The sequence below is a fragment of the Columba livia genome (genome assembly GCF_036013475.1).
Source record: "Columba livia isolate bColLiv1 breed racing homer chromosome W unlocalized genomic scaffold, bColLiv1.pat.W.v2 SUPER_W_unloc_5, whole genome shotgun sequence".
Lineage (NCBI taxonomy): Eukaryota > Metazoa > Chordata > Aves > Columbiformes > Columbidae > Columba > Columba livia.
The window spans coordinates 4,561,126-4,579,985 of NW_027043000.1; the positions used below are offsets into that span (position 1 = coordinate 4,561,126).

General features: G+C 40.1%; 1 protein-coding gene across 1 annotated transcript in view; it reads right to left on the bottom strand.

The window, feature by feature from the left end:
* Nucleotides 1-17,641, bottom strand: part of LOC135577527 (uncharacterized) — a gene marked incomplete at its 5' end in the record, with an annotated part of 175,148 nt that extends 157,507 nt beyond the window's left edge. Inside the window, 2 exons of the mRNA XM_065047662.1 lie at nt 15,745-15,837; nt 17,588-17,641. Of these exons, the coding sequence (XP_064903734.1) occupies nt 15,745-15,837; nt 17,588-17,641 (147 nt within the window). The remainder of the gene's footprint in view (nt 1-15,744; nt 15,838-17,587) is intronic.
* Nucleotides 17,642-18,860: the final 1,219 nt, after the last annotated feature.

Below are 18,860 nucleotides of genomic sequence, written 5' to 3' on the forward strand. Positions count from 1 at the left end.
CGTTCGCTGCTGTTTACGTTAAATGATTGGGAAAAGTGTCCGGGGAATAGAATCTCGAAGTATAACACCTTGTTGCAATTAATGTTGTTTTTAAGGTGAGAAGAGCAGGACAAAACAAATCTCTACAAGAGATCATTAGATCATTACAGACAGTTTTACAGATGGAACGGTTTGAACGTCAACAGCTGAGAGAGAGTTAACTGATAACACACAGGTCACAGTAAACTTGCTAAAGTCTGCAAGATGCTTTCCTCATTAACCTGTTTTCTTTGTGGGTATCGGTTTAAGCATGTTGCAATTTTGGTAGGTCTTTGTTATATGGTACGATAAGTTCACAGTCTGTTAAATCATGAGAATTCATTGAGTCAAAATGTGCGTTTTGTGATAATACAGAAGATCATAAGTAATTTAGTTATTTACTGCGTGATTGTGATGGTAAAATTTTGTGTGTAGTAGCTGTTATTTTTTTTTTCTTTTCTCTAGCATGCTACCTTTATTCCAGCATTCAGACTTGCACAACTCTGTGACAGGCTGTGTCTCATCTCGGTGTGCTGGATTTGGTTTTTCCGTATGCACATCATGTGAAGAATCCTGGTTTTGGAATAACAGCTGTGGCGCACCAGATGAGACACTAAAAAACAAAACAAAACAAAACAAAAAGGCCTTGCCCAGTCCAGCTCGCTGCGGCGGCAGGTGCTGATGGGGGTCCAGCGCGCACTGACTCATTTTGTCAGGGAGACCCAGAGGTACCTCCACCTGGCTGAGCAGTAAGCAGCCCCAAGGTGCAATGCAAAAATTGAGATATTGTCTTAAATTGGTGTAACTGTGATCCATCTGCTTATTTGAACTTGGTAGATGGTTTTCACATCTGAGCTCAGTATTTTAGTTTGTATATTCATATTTGGTACCAAAAGAACCTTGTTTGGGGAGATAATTACAAAATGGGAACCGGTTCCACTGCTAAAATTCCACCTTGCTCCCCCTTAGGATGCATCCTTATACATTAGAGTAATTGCTTATATTGTTAGAAAAGCATTTAAATTGTCAAAATGCTATGATAGACGTGAATTTAGAAGAGGTTGTATTTAAAAGTTGCTAGAATATTAACTGATTTAGATCTAGGAAAATAGAATGATGGATTTATGTTTGCTATACTGGTTTATACTGTTTTTTGACATCTCTAAATTGTAAAAGGTAAATGGAACTAAGGAATGTAACTATTTCTGAGCTTCTTGAAATTTGTAGTTGGAATGAAATGGGTAAACAAAAGAGCAAAATATCCCAGGCCTATGTGCAGCTCATTGCAACTGAGAAGTTTCCCAGAGCCTCCTACTTTGTACCAGCCATTATACCAGCTGAGTGACCTTGGTTATATCTAAAACTGCAGCAGGAAGAGAAAGAAAAAACAACTGGAAAAACCTGTCTGCCCGCTTTTAAAGCAGAGAAAGGGGGGCTTTACTCCCCCCGCTCTGTCCTTTTTTTTTCCCTGAAGTATTGTCATCCATTTTTGTTGTGGCACTGTGTTGTTTTTCGGCTTTGAATCAGGGGTTGTTGGTGTTGTTTATTTTTGCTTCTGTCTTGTTTCCTAGGTTTTGGCACATCTGGGGAAAAGAGCTCATAATTTTACCTCCTTGCTGAAGTCAGTCCTTTCACACTGGTCAGCTTTGGGGGGTCACAGTGTTCAGTGCTTCTCTGGGTCAGACTGGTACTGATTTGAGTGTGGAGTGGAGCCAGATTGGTTTCATGTGGAGTTCAAACTGATGTGTTTCAATGCTGGGCTGTACGTCTTGCCATCTCAGATGGGGGCGAGAGGGAAGTTTTATTCCCCCCGCGCCCCTCCCCCAAGCAATATTACTGCTAGAGAGCTGTAATGCTGCGTGAAGGAGTCTGAGGTTGAAACTTAAAGGCATCACCAGTGGATCCATAGTTCTAATGAAACTGGAAAATTAAACCAAAAATTTGTTAATAGACTTATTCTGTGGTAATTAGTTGTAAGTGACTTCTTAGTAAATTCACCATGCTGGTTTTTGAGGTCATGAGAGAGAACGAAAGAAAGGCCGTTTTTTGAGACCAACGGAATGCCAAATTTGGAACAAAGTTTAAATACATGAACTCTTATAGTTGTTAGAAACTCCTATACCTCTCCTAGGTTAAGATTTGTTAAGTAAATTGTAAGCTCAAATAACGTTTTCTGAGAATTCTGTTTAGTTGCGTAGCCTACAAGAAGCTGCTTGGATGGCGCAGATCTGCTTGTGCAAGTGAGAAATCTCCAAGGAAATTTCGAATGCTGTATTTCCACTAGTATTAACAGCCAATGTTTCCATAAAGCAAATACTACACTGATTGATCTGAAACAGGACTTCGATCTGGTAAGGGAAAACAATATCCAATAAATATGACAGCCAAAATGGAGTTGGAAACTTTGAGGAATAAATTTATGACAACCTTACAGGTTTAATGTATTCGATTGGACTTGCAGATTTGTCTATTTATAGCTACAACATAGAAACAACCTGTGGCTATTGTGGAACAGTATGATGAGATTGCTAGCAGACTGATATACTGCTTGTTACTCTGATCAAGAAAAGCAGGGAATGAATTTAAGTTTCAATAGGCCATGATCCTTTTGTCATATATGTAACATTTGTGAAATTTAATTCTGATTTTTTTATTTTATTTGTAATCTATGTCTTTGTAAATTGCACTAGCTGGTTTTCTTAACAGCACAGCTTTTGGCATGCATAAATGTAAAATGTAAATTGCTGCAGAGCCTGCAAGTCTTTCACATCAGGCCATAGGCCATACTTGTATTTGGTCTGATTCTACATACTTGCACGGTTTTTGTTGATGGTTCTGGGAAGTCTCATAAAGCTGTAGTGGTTTGGTGTGAAGATAACGATTGGCATCATTCTGTAAAAATTATTGAAGGTTCAACCCAATTAGCAGAACTTGGCACAGCTTTCCATTACTTAGAGCTTTTTAAGGAGGAACCTCTAAATTTGATTTGTGATTCTGAGTACGTAGTCAAGGTCCAATGCACGTATCTGCTTCTGAACTGTGTTTTTTGTTTTGGTTTTGTTCTTTTTTTAAAACAAAAAGGGGGGAGAAGTAGGGAAAACACCATAAAACCAATTGTTAAAAGCATTGTATGTGATGAAATACTTTGCAAGTGTGACCCAAAACCATGCTAAATCAGAAAGAACCTACATTAGTTATGGCCAAATCAATAGTTAATGGTCAATGGAAAAGGCCACATCAGTTGATAACCTGGGGGAGAGGTTATGCTTGTGTCTTTACAGATCAAGGGCCGCAATGGTTGCTGGCACGAAACGTGAAACCTGTGTTATCTTCCTGACAATGATTGTTGCAGCTGCTGTGTTTTGGATGCCCGCACAGACAAAGACTAACATGTGGATTACTTTAGCCAGCATGACTGACCAGGACTCCATATGCCTAGCTAAGGCATCTCCGGAAAACCCGTTCCACACATGCTTGGCTGGCATCCCCCTTGATGACTACAGCAGCATCACACAACTGTTTCAAAATAGTGGTCAATGCAAAGGCATTGCATCAAACTGTGATAATACTAACATGGCACCTTGGATTAATTGCCTCCTGGAAGCAGATCTTGAACCACAGGAACTGGAATTGCTGGCATCTATGCCCATGGACACTTGTATCCAGTCGGTTTGTGAAAAGTGCCAGGACAATATGCTAAAGCATGAATGGATAAAACTGCAAAATGCTAATGCTACCCTTGGTGACTATAGAAATTAAACTCGTTGGTGCAGTGCCTCGCAGAAGAATCCAAGGGATGTCATTGATAATGTAGGAACAGCGACCCCAAAACCTCCTGTATGGTGTATTCTTGATCTGTGGAGATAGAGCCTGACCAGGAATTCCTTCTAATACTGTTGAAGGACTGTGTATTTTGGGACTATTAACTCTCTTAACGCCCAATGTATCTATGATAATAGATCACAGAAGAGCAAGATGAGAAAAACACTTTTTGTGTGTATATGAGTCAAAATGTGATGATAATGTAGATTTTTGGGGATCAAGGTTAAGGGTTTTAGGATCTCTTGTATCTGGTGTTGGCACAGCTAAAAGCTTTAAATATTTTAGAAAATTAGGATGCTGGCTAGTTAAGCAAGCTAACAGAACTTAAAAGGCTTTAAGAGGATTTTTTTTTAGATGTAGATTCTGTAAGACATGCCACATGTCAGAGTAGGGCCGCGACAGATTTTTTGTTATTAGCTCAAGGACATGGGTGTGAAGATTTTGACGGGATTAGTTAAATAAATTGTTTAGTAGCTGGGGGCTTTCAGGATGGTTGTTATCAGTAGTGAAAACAGGACTGATCATTTTGATGATTGTTGTGGTTGTGTTACTCATGTTCTCTGCTGCAAAGGGCCCTGCAGCGGACAATGAGGGCAGCATTTCTAGCACAAATGAAAAAAGGGGGAATTGTGGGAAACTGCAGCGGGTCTGTGGAAACCTTGACAGAAAATATGAGAGTAGAGATCAGCCTTGAGATATTAAGATTTACCCTTGAGAAGGAAGGGAGTAAAGGAGTATCCGGAGAGAGGAGAGATGTACCCGTGAGAGAGAAGGGGATAGAAGAATAACATGGATGATAGAAAAATTAACCAATGAGATGTTAGTGCTCTAACTTGTAACCAATAGTGAAAAGACACATGAACTGGTAGAATTGTATAAAAATGCACTTGTAGCAATAAATGGCATCTATTACTTTCATCTTGAAAGAACTTGGTCCATGTCGTTTGTCCATCTCAACCACGACAGATGTGTCAACCGAGGACCTTAGAAAATGGCAGGTGGAACTACTTGATGTAGCTATTAATGTAGTCCTACTATGCAGTTTGTCGTAATGTTTCTTTTTCCTTAATATATAATATCTATAGGAATAAATTCAAATCTCGCTGTGCCATATCATATTTGCAAGAGGTATTAATCAATTAATTCAACATCTGCCTTAAAATAGGAGTTTAGGATAAATTGGTTAAGACTGTCAAATGAGACAGACTAAAATAGATGACACCACTAGTAAACCTGGAAAAAATAAATATTTTTTTTTTACATCCAGGCTGATTGCCTGACTTCTCAATTAACTTAGAATTACAATTTTCTCTTGGCTTGTTTACCTATGAGTTTTTGCTTCTACAATTGTTTTGGAGGCTGTTTGGATTTGATACATTAAACAAGCAGTTATTACTTTTACTATTTCCTGAACTCCCTCGTAAGTACTCAAGAGTGAATTTATTGTAAATCTCAGTGTTTCTGCCGTAACTGCAAAAAGTCACCTTGTTGCTACATTCCTAATATCTGCCTAAAAAGCTAAGTTAGGTGGTGTGCCTTGGTAGTTAACACAGAAGATGTTTGGAACCCCACAGAGTGAGGGGACAAGGGGTAAAATTCAGTCTTGGGAAACAAGAGATTATCTAATGGAGAGAGCAAAGGGGCTGTATTTCCCTTTCCTTTTCCACTCCTGGGTAATACCTTGTGCATCATCTACTAATCCTTGCTGCACAACTTTACAGACTAAATACATTAAGGACCGTAAGAGGAATTATCTGTCTTAGCCTGGGCCAAGGTAGCTAAAGCTTACATTCTTGTAGCGATTTTAACAGCAATAGTATGACAAGAAGTAAGCGATCAGGTAACTTTTAACATGTATTGTATTTGTGGCTTTTCTGATCAGGCCGTGGGAAACCTGAAGGAAACGGAATTATTATTTAGGAAGTGCCTAGTTGTGAGATGTACCAAAGTAAACAAAGGCATCCATTAATTACTATTCTAATATTCTTCTGATGTTTCTTCTTTTCCTGTTTCTAATTGCAGTGTAACAGAGGAAGTGAAAGGAATGCAGGTAAAGTGTTTAAGAAAATAAGTGCCATAGATTATCTTATCCAAAGAGTCTTGACTTAATAGAAGACATCCTGGTTTTATGCCAAACTCTCTAGGATACTCACTGTTTTTAGTGGGGGGAACCACACAAAACCAATAATGTCCATAATTAAAAGCTTGAGTAAATACATTATAATTGATATTGCTGTCATCACAAGTTGTTTAAAATAATCTCACCTGATCAATTAAACAGCTTTTTGTTGTATATGTCAGTTTCGGCAGATGTTAATTGAATTTGAAAATTCCAGCCCTAAGTTACATGGATGTTCAAGTGGAGAGATTTGGAAGTTGCTAACTTTTTGAAGTAATTAGATAAGCAGGCATATTAAAAAATGAGTGTTCAAAGAATCTCATTAAGATGCATGATGAACTATCAAAAATTTAGCAGATTAATCTGTATACTGAATGAATCAGTCTGCCTGCAGGAAAAGGTTCATTAGAGACCAAGTATCACGATGAAAGTCAAATCAACACTGCACACCTAAGTGTAATTCTGATACTACTTAGGGAGATGTATGCCATATGAAGATTTTCTCATTGTTCTGAAAAGGTCCTGTATGTTCCAATAAAATACAAGTTTTTACTGGAATAAATGATTGGGGGGAAAAGCTGATGTGTAGCACCGCACAGATATGTTGGGGTCCTGGTTTTGCTAAAAACAAGTTTCTCTTTTAGTGAATTTGCCTGTCAGCTAAAGCCTTCATATTAGCTGCATTTTCCTGGAGAACCAGACACATGTTTTGGTAAACCTAGCAATGAAATGCAAATTTATTGAGAAGCACGGATGAACATCTCGGAAGAGGGGCGACGAGAAACAAGTGAGCAAGAAACTGACCAACTGTGTATAACATTCCATTCACGTGAATACTTCATATAAAAGTGGGAGATCACGAGGATCTCGTCTCTTTGCCCTTTTTCCCTTCTGCTTATGGCCGACATTAGGAGAGGACCTTGCTAGTCGTCCCTGCAAACTGAGGCCTAGTGAGAGACTGAATCCAGCTCCGATTGGCTGCAGAGTCTAATCCAGGACTTTGGGTGCCGGCTCTGCAGTTGCTGAGACTTTCAAGATTGGTTTTGTATATTTGGTATTATTTTCTCTATTCTTATTAGTAGCATTAGTAAAACATTGTTAATTTTTCCAACTCTCTTCTCTCTGTCCTTCTTTCCCTCCCAATCGCCTCTCCTTAGTGGAAAGCGGGGAGAGGGAGGGTCAAAACGGGGGAAGTAGGGGGGGAGAGGGGGTTAACAATACATCTGCCAGGGTTTTATTGTCACCCCGCAATCTTAACCCTCGACAGATATTTGGCGCCCAACGTGGGGCCCAGAGAAAGGGGTAAATTTGAAGATCTTTTGCTTTTCTACTGCTCTAACGTACCTTTCAATTTTCTTGGCGCGGTGCCAGCTCATAGAGCTGTGATACTTGAGCATCCGTTTGCTTTGGATATTATTTAGTTGTATTAAGGCAAAGTGAATTACACTGATTTGAAGATGTTATGGCATAAGTTGTATCAGTTATTTTCTACATTGTGCTCACTGATTCCATATCTGTGTTGGGCCTTCTTTTTAAATCGAAGTATTCATTATATAACAACAAGGAACTGGACAATGGTCATGATGATACTGTGTGGTTTTTCACTGGTTTATTTCATTATACTGCAGCTGCTAATGAATTTCTACTCGCTTCTGCTTTACCTTGAAAAGCCTCCAGGACAGATTAAAGAGCAGTACGGCTTTGTGTTTGCTAGTTGGTCGAGCGAATCTTTAGAAAGGCTAACTAACAATACTTTCGTTTTTTCGCTGGGACAGTTCGCAAATGTTTTAGAGAGCTTTGAATATCCTTGGAGTTTTGATAGAACTGTGATGGTGTTATCTGGTTTGCTGAATGTGTGTCAGCTTGTGCTTCTGTTAAGAGAAATGGCATTCAACAGGAGGTTTGCGTCTCTTTGTTGTCCTGAGATTTGCGGTGCATCTTCGGAGGCTTTAGCAAAAAGCACTCCTAGCCGCTCGAGAAAGAGCAAAACAGCAAAAGCTGCCGCTGCAGCCACTGCCCCCCCAACGGCGGCTTCACAGGCTGAAGCTACAGCTCCTCCGCAGAGTTCCTCTGCCAAGGTCGCTGCAGATAACATTACTTCTCCAGCCTCAAAGGCTAACAAGGCAGCCCCCTCTTCTTCACACACTGGTCACTGTTGCTGCTGTAACCACAGTAACCACTGTGACAGTCATTCCGACTCTGGAAATAAATCAAATGATGGTGAACCCATATCAGCATCAGTTGCCGGTTGTAAGAAAGTCACTAGAAAGACTACCCGTGCAACAGGTGATGGCACAGGGCCAACATCAACCCAAGGGGCACCATCAGGACAGGGAGGAGATGAAGTGACCACCACTCGGTCCTTTTCTCCAGGTGAACTGAGAGATCTGCGAAAAGACTTTAGTCGTCGTGAAGGCGAGAATATTTTAACCTGGCTGCTCCGATGCTGGGACAATGGGGCAGAAACAATTGAATTGGAAGGTGGTGAAGCCAGGCAGCTGGGATCTCTGTCAAGAGATTCCACCATTGATAGGGCAATTTCAAGAGAGTCTAAAGCCACTACCCTCTGGACCCGACTCCTGGCAGCTATGAAAGTAAGATTTCCCTACAAGGAAGATTGTATATCCAAGTTAGGGAAATGGAATACTATGGAGAGAGGTATCCAGTTCCTGAGAGAATTAGCTGTGCGAGAGATAATCTATTTTGGATCAGACAACCAAGAAGGGACAGACCCAGATAGAATCAATTGTACACAATCTCTGTGGTGCAGATTTGTACAAAGTGCACCCTCTGCATATGCTAAGTCATTGGCAGGAATGGTCTGGTCAGCTGGAGTTGTACAAGAGATTACTGAAGTGATTGAGCAGCTCCGGAACTTTGAGGACAGCCTTGCTGGTTCTCTACGGGCTTGTGTCTCTGCTGTAGAGAAACTGTGTGAAAAATCTGATGACCGGTTTGAAAAGCTGTTGCAAGAAATCAAAGAACTCAGAGAAGACACATACCATTCACGACCTGCACAAACCTATGTTTCAGCTATTAGGAAAAGGCGTTTCCAATCTCGAGAGAGAGGACAGAGGCAGCCCACAAAAAGAGGTTCACTGTGGTTCTTCCTACATGAGCAGGGAGAACACATGAATAAGTGGCATGGAAGACCTACTTCAGAACTTCAAGAACGAGTACGTGAGATAAAAGGAAAAACTCCTAGGAAGGTGGCTGCTCCAGTTTACAAAAGGAGCAGAAGAGATTCTGATGCTCTTGAAGGAACCTCTAATTCACACCCAGAGACTGTGCAAAACAGAAATTAGAGGTGCCCTGCCTCCAACCAGATGGAGGAAAGGGATAACAGAGTATATTGGACTCTACAAATACAATGCCCTGGTACAACACACCCCCAGGAGTACAAAGCTTTAGTGGACACTGATGCTCAGTGCACAATAATTCCTTCTAATTATAAAGGAACGCAATCCATCAATATTGTTGGAGTGACTGGGGGATCCCAGGAACTGACTGTTGTAGAGGCTGAAATGAGCCTAACTGGAAAAAACTGGCAAAAGCATCCCATTGTGACTGGTCCAGATGCTCCGTGCATCCTTGACATAGACTACCTCAGGAGAGGGTATTTTAAGGACCCAAAAGGGTATAGGTGGGCATTTGGTATAGCAGCTGTGGACACTGAGAAAATTGAACAGCTGTCTGATTTGCCTGGTTTTTCAGATGATCCTTCTGTTGTAGGACTGCTGATGGTTGACGATCAGCAGGTGCCAATTGCTACCACGACAGTGCATCGCCGGCAATATCGCACCAACCGAGACTCTTTGATTCCTATCCAGAAGTTGATCCGTCAATTGGAAAGCCAGGGTGTGATCAGTAAGACTCGCTCACCTTTTAACAGCCCAATCTGGCCAGTGCGTAAGTCTAGTAACGAGTGGAGACTAACTATAGACTATCGTGGCCTGAATGAAGTTACACCACCACTGAGTGCTGCTGTGCCTGACATGCTAGAACTGCAATTTGAACCGGAGTCAAAGGCAGCTAAGTGGTATGCCACAACTGACATTGCTAATGCATTTTTCTCTATTCCTGTAGCAGCAGAGTGCAGGCCGCAGTTTGCTTTCACCTGGAGTGGCATCCAGTACTCGTGGAATCGCTTGCCCCAGGGGTGGAAACACAGTCCTACCATCTGCCATGGACTGATCCAGACCACGCTGGAACAAGGTAAAGCTCCAGAACACTTGCAATATATTGATGACATCATCGTATGGGGCGACACAGCGAAAGAAGTCTTCAAGAAAGGTGAGAGAATAATTCAGATTCTTTTGGATGCTGGTTTTGCCATAAAACGAAGCAAGGTCAAGGGACCTGCACGAGAGATCCAGTTTTCAGGAATAAAATGGCAAGATGGCCGTCGTCAGATCCCAATGGATGCGATCAACAAAATTGCTGCAATGTCTCCACCTACTAATAAAAAGGAGACACAGACTTTCCTGGGCGTTGTAGGTTTTGGGAGAATGCATATTCCTGACTACAGCCAGATTGTGAGCCCTCTCTATTGAGTGACTCGTAAAAAGAACCAATTTGAGTGGGGCCCAGAACAACGACAAGCCTTTGAACAAATTAAGTGTGAGATAACACTTGCAGTGGCCCTTGGACCAGTTCGGACTGGACTAGATGTTAAAAATGTGCTCTACACTGCAGACGGAGATAATGGACTTACCTGGAGCCTCTGGCAGAAAGCACCAGGAGAAACCCGAGGTCGACCCTTAGGTTTCTGGAGTCAAGAATACAAAGGATCTGAGGCCAACTATACTCCAACTGAAAAAGAGATACTAGCAGCATACGAAGGAGTTCGAGCTGCTTCAGAAGTGATCGGTACTGAAGCACAGCTCCACCTGGCACCTCGACTGCCGGTGCTGAGTTGGATGTTCAAAGGGACGATTCTCTCTCCACATCATGCAACCGATGTTACGTGGACTAAATGGATTGCATTGATCACACAACGAGCTCGAATTGGAAATCCCAATCGCCCAGGGATCTTAGAAGTGTTTACAGACTGGCCAGAAAGCAAAGACTTTGGGATGTCTCCAGATGAGGAGGAAGTAAAACGTGCTGAAGAAGCACCGCCGTTTAATACTCTTTCAGAGACTGATAAGCAGTATGCACTGTTCACAGATGGATCCTGTCGTCTTGTAGGAAAACATCGAAGGTGGAAAGCCGCTGTGTGGAGTCCCACACGACAGGTTACAGAAGCCACTGAAGGACAAGGTGAATCTAGTCAATTTGCAGAAGTGAAAGCCATCCAGCTGGCTTTGGACATTGCTGAACGAGAGAAGTGGCCAATACTTTATCTCTACACTGACTCATGGATGGTAGCAAATGCCTTGTGGGGGTGGCTACAGCAATGGAAGAAAAGCAACTGGCAGCGCAGAGGTAAACCTATTTGGGCTGCCACACTGTGGCAAGACATTTCTGCTCGCCTCAAGAGCCTGCCTGTGAAAGTTCGGCATGTAGATGCTCATGTGCCTGAAAGTCGAGCCACTGAGGAACATCTAATCAACCAACAAGCGGATCAAGCTGCTAAGATTCAAGTAGCTGAGGTGGACTTGGACTGGCAACATAAAGGTGAACTTTTCCTAGCTCGGTGGGCCCATGATGCTTCAGGGCATCAAGGTAGAGATGCAACATATAAATGGGCTCACGATCGAGGGGTGGATTTAACTATGGACACTATTTCACAGGTTATTCATGAATGTGAAACTTGCGCTGAAATCAAACAAGCGAAACGGTTAAAGCCTGTATGGTATGGGGGGCGATGGTTAAAGTCTAAGTATGGAGAAGCTTGGCAGATTGGTTATATTACACTTCCACAAACACGTCAAGGTAAGCGTTATGTACTTACAATGGTGGAAGCAACCACTGGATGGTTGGAAACATATGCCGTACCTCATGCTACAGCCCAAAATACTATCTTGGGCCTTGAAAAGCAAGTCCTTTGGCGACACGGTACGCCAGAAAGAATTGAATCAGACAACGGTACTCATTTCAAAAACAGCATTATAGACAATTGGGCCAAAGAACATGGTATTGAGTGGGTATATCATATTCCATATCATGCACCAGCCTCTGGGAAAACTGAAAGGTACAATGGTTTGCTAAAAACTACACTAAAGGCACTTGGTGGTGGAACCTTTAAAAATTGGGATTCACATTCAGCAAAAGCCACTTGGTTGGTCAACACCAGGGGATCAACCAATCGAGCCGGGCCTGCCCAATCAGAAATTCTACGGACTGTAGAAGGAGATAAAGTCCCTGTAGTACACATGAAAAACATGTTAGGAAAGGCAGTCTGGGTTACTCCTGCCTCAGGCAAAGGCAAGCCCATTCCTGGGATTATTTTTGCCCAGGGACCTGGCAGCACCTGGTGGGTGATGCTTAAGGATGGAGAAGTTCGGTGTGAACCTCAAGGGGATTTGAGTTTAGGTGAAAATATGCAATACTGAACTGCATGATGTGAATTGCCATACTAACAGTATTTAATAAGTGTCTTTCAGATCAAGACAGTGATGATGAAACCAGAGCTAGCTTCTTCGAGTGGCGCCTGACAACTTCTTCGAAGTTGATGTCTTTAACCCACAAACAGTGGTCATGAGATGCACTTGTACTATTTTACCTGCCCTGGGAGACTGTCGTGACGAAATGAACTTAATGAACTTTTTAAAGGATGGTCCACTGATTAATTACTCCTGTGTACGTATGTACATATGTATATATATATATAGTAGTAGTGATTAATTAGATTGTATTGATAGATTGTATTGATAAGGTTTAAGCATTCAGTGAATGGCATATTATAAGGGGTGGAATGTCCTGGTTTTATTAAAAACAAGTTTCTCTTTTAGTGAATTTGCCTGTCAGGTAAAGCCTTCATATTAGCTGCATTTTCCTGGAGAATCAGACACATGTTTTGGTAAACCTAGCAATGGAATGCAAACTTATTGAGAAGCACGGATGGACATCTCGCGAGAGGGGCGACGAGAAGCAAGTGAGCAAGAAACTGACCAACTGTGTATAACATTCCATTCACGTGAATACTTCATATAAAAGTGGGAGATCACGAGGATCTCGTCCCTTTGCCCTTTTTCCCTTCTGCTTATGGCCGACATTAGGAGAGGACCTTGCTAGTCGTCCCTGCAAACTGAGGCCTAGTGAAAGACTGAATCCAGCTCCGATTGGCTGCATAGTCTAATCCAGGACTTTGGGTGCCGGCTCTGCAGTTGCTGAGACTTTCACGATTGGTTTTGTATATTTGGTATTATTTTCTCTATTCTTATTAGTAGCATTGCTTATTTCATGACATTCATCTAAGAAATCCTTAGCTGAACATCTGAGGACAAAACACAATCTAGTGTCTCTGTCTCTCTATAATCCTACCAAAAAGGTTTTCCACACAGGCTTCAGGTATACTTTGAATCAGCGTATAATTAAAACGTTGAGCTGGGAAGGGTCTGATATAAAAAGATTCAGATGGTCCAGGCCTTTGCCTCCAGCTTTTAGAAAACATATGCCGAAGGGTCTGAAAACTACAAAAAATGACTGGTTACAATCTGTGGTAAAACTCGGAAAGTAAGCATCCAGCAGTTAGTTTTTTTAAAAGGTACAGTGTTGGAAGTCTTTCAGAAGTAAGTTTATGTTAATCTTTGTGTGTTGACCTAAGGTCTGAAAACCTTAGCAGTTCTTATTTCAGGAATTGACTTGAAGTCTATTTAATGCTATGAAGACTTGATCTGATTAATTTTAAATGTACTGCATCACAGTTAAGGTAGAAAAGCAAAAAACCCTGATGTCTGTCTTATTTTTTCCAACTTTGAATATAACTTGAGGAAAGTCTTTATTATTTAGTTATGTTTTAAGTTATGCTAGGGAAGATATATTTAACTGAATATTGAAGGCGTTAACAGCTTTTGTTATGAGGAAAAACCCACTTTTACAGATTAGTATTTATATCTGTATATTTATATATGCTATAAAAGATGGAATCTCATAGATTTTGTTCAATTTAAGAAAATCATATATTATATTGACTTTTTAAATTTGAAATACAAAAGTAAATGGAGTGAGCATTTGAACTGGCTGAGATTATGGTTAGTGTAACCCTTTAAAAAAAAGGGCTTTGGCTATGGATTATTAAAGCTACTGTGCACATTTTACCTGTTCTATATTCTGATATGTCTTTTCAGTTAGGATACATAAAGTTCTATGCTATTAAGTGTGAACATTTAAAATATCTTTATGAGATCCAAATACTTATTAGTGAACCCTTTGTTTAGTGACAGTCTTGAGTCGGGTAAACATAGCTGCTTAAGCATATGTACTATTTTTATTATTTAAGTCACATGCATTTAATCATGAGAAGTCCTGCTACAGCTTTAGTACCAGCAGAGTCATATGTTTGGGGATACAGATCTTCTCTTTTGGGAAAGATTAAGTTTCTGTAATTTATGCAGCATTAGCAATAGATTTAAGCAATATTTTTTTTTTTATACACACCTTATCATATTCACTCCATACAGACTTGAGAGGTTGTGGCTTGCTATAGATACGTTCTTATATCTAACAAGGCATTGGTTAGAAATGTAACATTTTTCTGCAATATCAAAAAAGTTTGCAGTCGGATAAATTTTAACAGCAAGAGTATTTGTCTTAGAGGTTCATTATGAAATAAACTTGTGTGGAAGTCACATTTCTTTGAAGATGGCTGCTTCTCTGTGGATGTCTTGTCAGTTTTATTTAAATCCATTTGAGTTGCGGTCTTCTGTTTGTTTTTCAGAGAGAATGTCAAGGTTCGTCAAAAGGTCTGCATTTAGCTTCACCAGTGCAAGAACTGATTGGAAATAAGTGGGAATGATACCTTAATTAATAGTGAATCTTGCAGTTCAGTACTTAGAAAATATTTCCCATCTGAAATTGTTAGTGTAAATCTTGAAGAACTGGTTGCAAACAAGTTATCTCCACTCTTTGTTCCACTCATGCCACTTAGGACTCTATAAGCCATGCTTTTAAATTTGACTTGAAATCGAAAGGTAGTACAGATAACACTTTTCTACAATAAAACTGTTTTTCTAAAATGAAACCTGTTAGCAAATGAGTCATACAGGGTGTGTTTAAAAACATTTCTGGTTTGGTTTTGAGTTCAACTAGGTTTTATTTAGTATTTATTTTCAAATTGTAGGTGAAGAAAGTGATACCGATACAGTTTCAGTAAGTTTCAGAATTTTTGCAAATTCTACATTATGTGTCATAGTTTAATCCCTTTCCCAAATATGAGAATCTATACATGGAGATATGTACATATATATACACCTGGATAACCTATACATCCCTGGCAACTTGAGTAGGAAACAGAAGCCATACCATGTAACAGAATCCTTCATGCCCCTAATCTCCCTTATCCCCAAACCCAAAATAAAGCTAAACCTCCCTTTTTCTCTACAACCTTCAAATTTAGGCTTTTCAGAAAACTTACTGAAGTGAGGATCAACTCACACCTCAGGGTTCAAAGAACAAAGTAGAAAAAAAAGAAAAAAAATTTGGATATAGTCTGCACTGTTTCTTACAAATCATTGCTGTCAGAGACCTGAGATGCTGTGATATTTATGTAAGTAGCAAGCAAGAGAGGAACAATGATAGAACAGCAGAGAAGTTGTATTAGAATTCATGGTGCTGCACAGTTAGAGAGCTCTTACTTTATTCTACTTAGCTAATAACTTAGAACAGGTGAAATATGTTACCATAATCCATCCGGGAATTTTTCTAACATTGTCTTGAACTATCACATCCACTTTTACTTTCTCTTGTATTTTCCCATCGCGTACATACAGATTCTTAGTGGGGGAGGATAAAAAAAAAAAAAAAGTTAAATTCAAAACACAGAAGTTACTGACACTGACAAACCCAAACAACATTACTTAGATTTGTTTCAAACTACTATTATTCAGATGAGGATACCCAACCTGCATAAACTTATTTTTAATGAAGACATTTTATGCTAAAAATATCCCAAGAGGGAACCGTATGTGAAGACATATGAAAAAAAAGAGATAAATAGCTAGTTTCTTGATGCAGCAAAAAGCACACACTGCCTCAGAAGACCTACTGATAAATACAAACCCCAAAAACCCCAAACAACAAAGAAAAAAAAAAAGAAAAGAGTCCTAGTGTTAGGTTACAAATCACTGGTAATTACAGCTGCAAATCTTTATATATATATTATTAATATTCCCTGAGTTCATATACAAATTAAGGCCTACTCTGTAATTCACCTCTATGTAAAATGTAAAAGCATTTGGTGATAAATGGCAAATGTTTTCACAGAATCACAGAATCGACTGGGTTGGAAAAGACCTCAGAGATCATCGAGTCCAACCCTTGGTCCAACTCTAGTCCGTTTACTAGATCATGGCACTAAGTGCCATGTCCAATCTCAGTTTAAAAACCTCTAGGGACGGCGAGTCCACTACCTCCCCGGGCAGGCCATTCCAATGCCTGATCACTCTCTCTGTAAAGAATTTCTTTCTAATATCCAGCCTAAATTTCCCCTGGTAGAGTTTAAGCCCATGCCCCCTTGTCCTATTGCTAACTGCCTGGGAGAAGAGACCAATCCCCACCTGGCTATAACTTCCCTTCAGGTAGTTATAGAGAGTGATGAGGTCACCTCTAAGCCTCCTCTTCTCTAGACTAAACAACCCCAGGTCCCTCAGCCTCTCCTCATAGGTCTTATGTTCAAGTCCCTTCACCAGTCGTGTTGCTCTTCTCTGGACCCGCTCCAGCACTTCAATGTCTTTCCTGAACTGAGGGGCCCAGAACTGAACACAATACTCCAGGTGTGGCCTCACCAATGCAGAGTACAGGGGAAGGATCACTTCCCTTGTCCTGCTGACCATTAGTGAAACTCTTGCTTTCTGAAGTGGTTTGTATTAGTTGTTGTCAGAGACATGACAATGCCTAGCACTATGCTGAACAAGCAAGGACAGTAAATTCAGTTTTCGTAATTGGTATTTGAGCAAGCAGAACACAGGATTAGTATGGCTGCACACACACAATGTGTGTTGTACTTTTCTGCATTCAGTGTAACTACTCTGGGTAGCCCATAGTCTGGTCTGAGAAACAACAGCAGGATATTCCAGTCTGCTTTTGTTATGGTAGCCATTATCTCAGATTTATTTATTTTTTTTGAAACAAAACACCATGGTACCTGTTTATGTTAGGCTCTCAGGTGAATGATCATATTTTTATAAGTTTTTTTCATTTTGTGATTCATCTGGTTATTCTTTTTCCATACCTATCGTAGCCTTTCTCAGAGTTGCCTGTTTCATGCTTGGAATGGCTTGTATGGCTTTCTCTGGTATACTAATAATACCAAGACAAAATATTACTTCATATTGGCCTTCATGACATTATTTATTGAACCTCTCTCTTGTTATACGTGCTGAAAATACGCATTAAAATGCAGGCTACATGGAGTCTTCTGCTGACTGCATCAACACCACAGGCATATTTAAGCTATTCAAATAATTCAATCACGTCTATTGAACATAAAATTATTCCGTTGCATTAGACATCAGAAATTTTTACCTGTAAGTGAATGTCTTGAAATTTTCTTCTTACTGAAACTGTATCGGTATCACTTTCTTCACCTACAATTTGAAAATAAATACTAAATAAAACCTAGTTGAACTCAAAATCAAACCAGAAATGTTTTTAAACACACCCTGTATGACTCATTTGCTAACAGGTTTCATTTTAGAAAACTCTTTTCTGCACTAAAACTGTTTATCTGTACTACCTTTCGATTTCAAGTCAAATTTAAAAGCATGGCTTATAGAGTCCTAAGTGGCATGAGTGGAACAAAGAGTGGAGATAACTTGTTTGCAACCAGTTCTTCAAGATTTACGCTAACAATTTCAGATGGGAAATGTTTTCTAAGTACTGAACGGCAAGATTCACTATTAATTAAGTTATCATTCCCACTTATTTCCTACTACATTCCTAAATTTCCCAACAAAGACAGTGAGGACCTTCTACTATGCTTCCTTTTCCTAGTTGCTTCTCGTCAAGACTGCCTTAGAACTGCCAAGGCAAGAAATAAGACAGACTTAATAATATTAAAAAGCAAGTCCAAATCTTCCAACTTATTTTTAAGGTATTCTATGTGGTATGTTTGTGAATGAAACACAATAAAGCATTTCTTTGCTAAGTGTATCAGACCTTCCAATTCATCACTAGCTAAAGCCTTAGTCTTTCATGATCAGAAAATAATGTAGCTGCATTCTAAGTTCTCATTTCTGAAATTCCCTGGCTGTTATATCGTTGTCCCATGATCGTGTTCATCACAGGGAGGGAAAGAGGAAAGGAGAATACCCCTGAAAATGGAAAAAAAGAGTGAAAGATCTGGTTATGATACCTACGACATTGCTGCCTCTTGACACTATCCCTAAATTATTAAAAAGCGAATGAAAATATATTCCAACTTATCCCATCTTCCGTTTTTGTCCCCTGTCACTGCAGTCATCACCTAAATCTTCGTGGACACCTGCTGCCATAGAGATAAAATAAAGTTACATGGGAAATAACACAATTTCACATATTGGTAGGGAGGTGCCGAGAGAAAAATTCCATCAGAGTTCCAGACCCGAGCGGACGGAGGAAGGAATGCGGTCGACCCAATATGAGTGATAAGCATACCTCCACTTTATTGATGCACTAAGCTGATTTATATAAGACTTACAATAATTATGCATACTCGTCACCTATTAATTGGATAGTATACAGTAATTATGCCTACTCGTCTTCTATTAATTGGATAGTATACAATAATTATGCCTACTCGTCTTCTATTGATTGGATA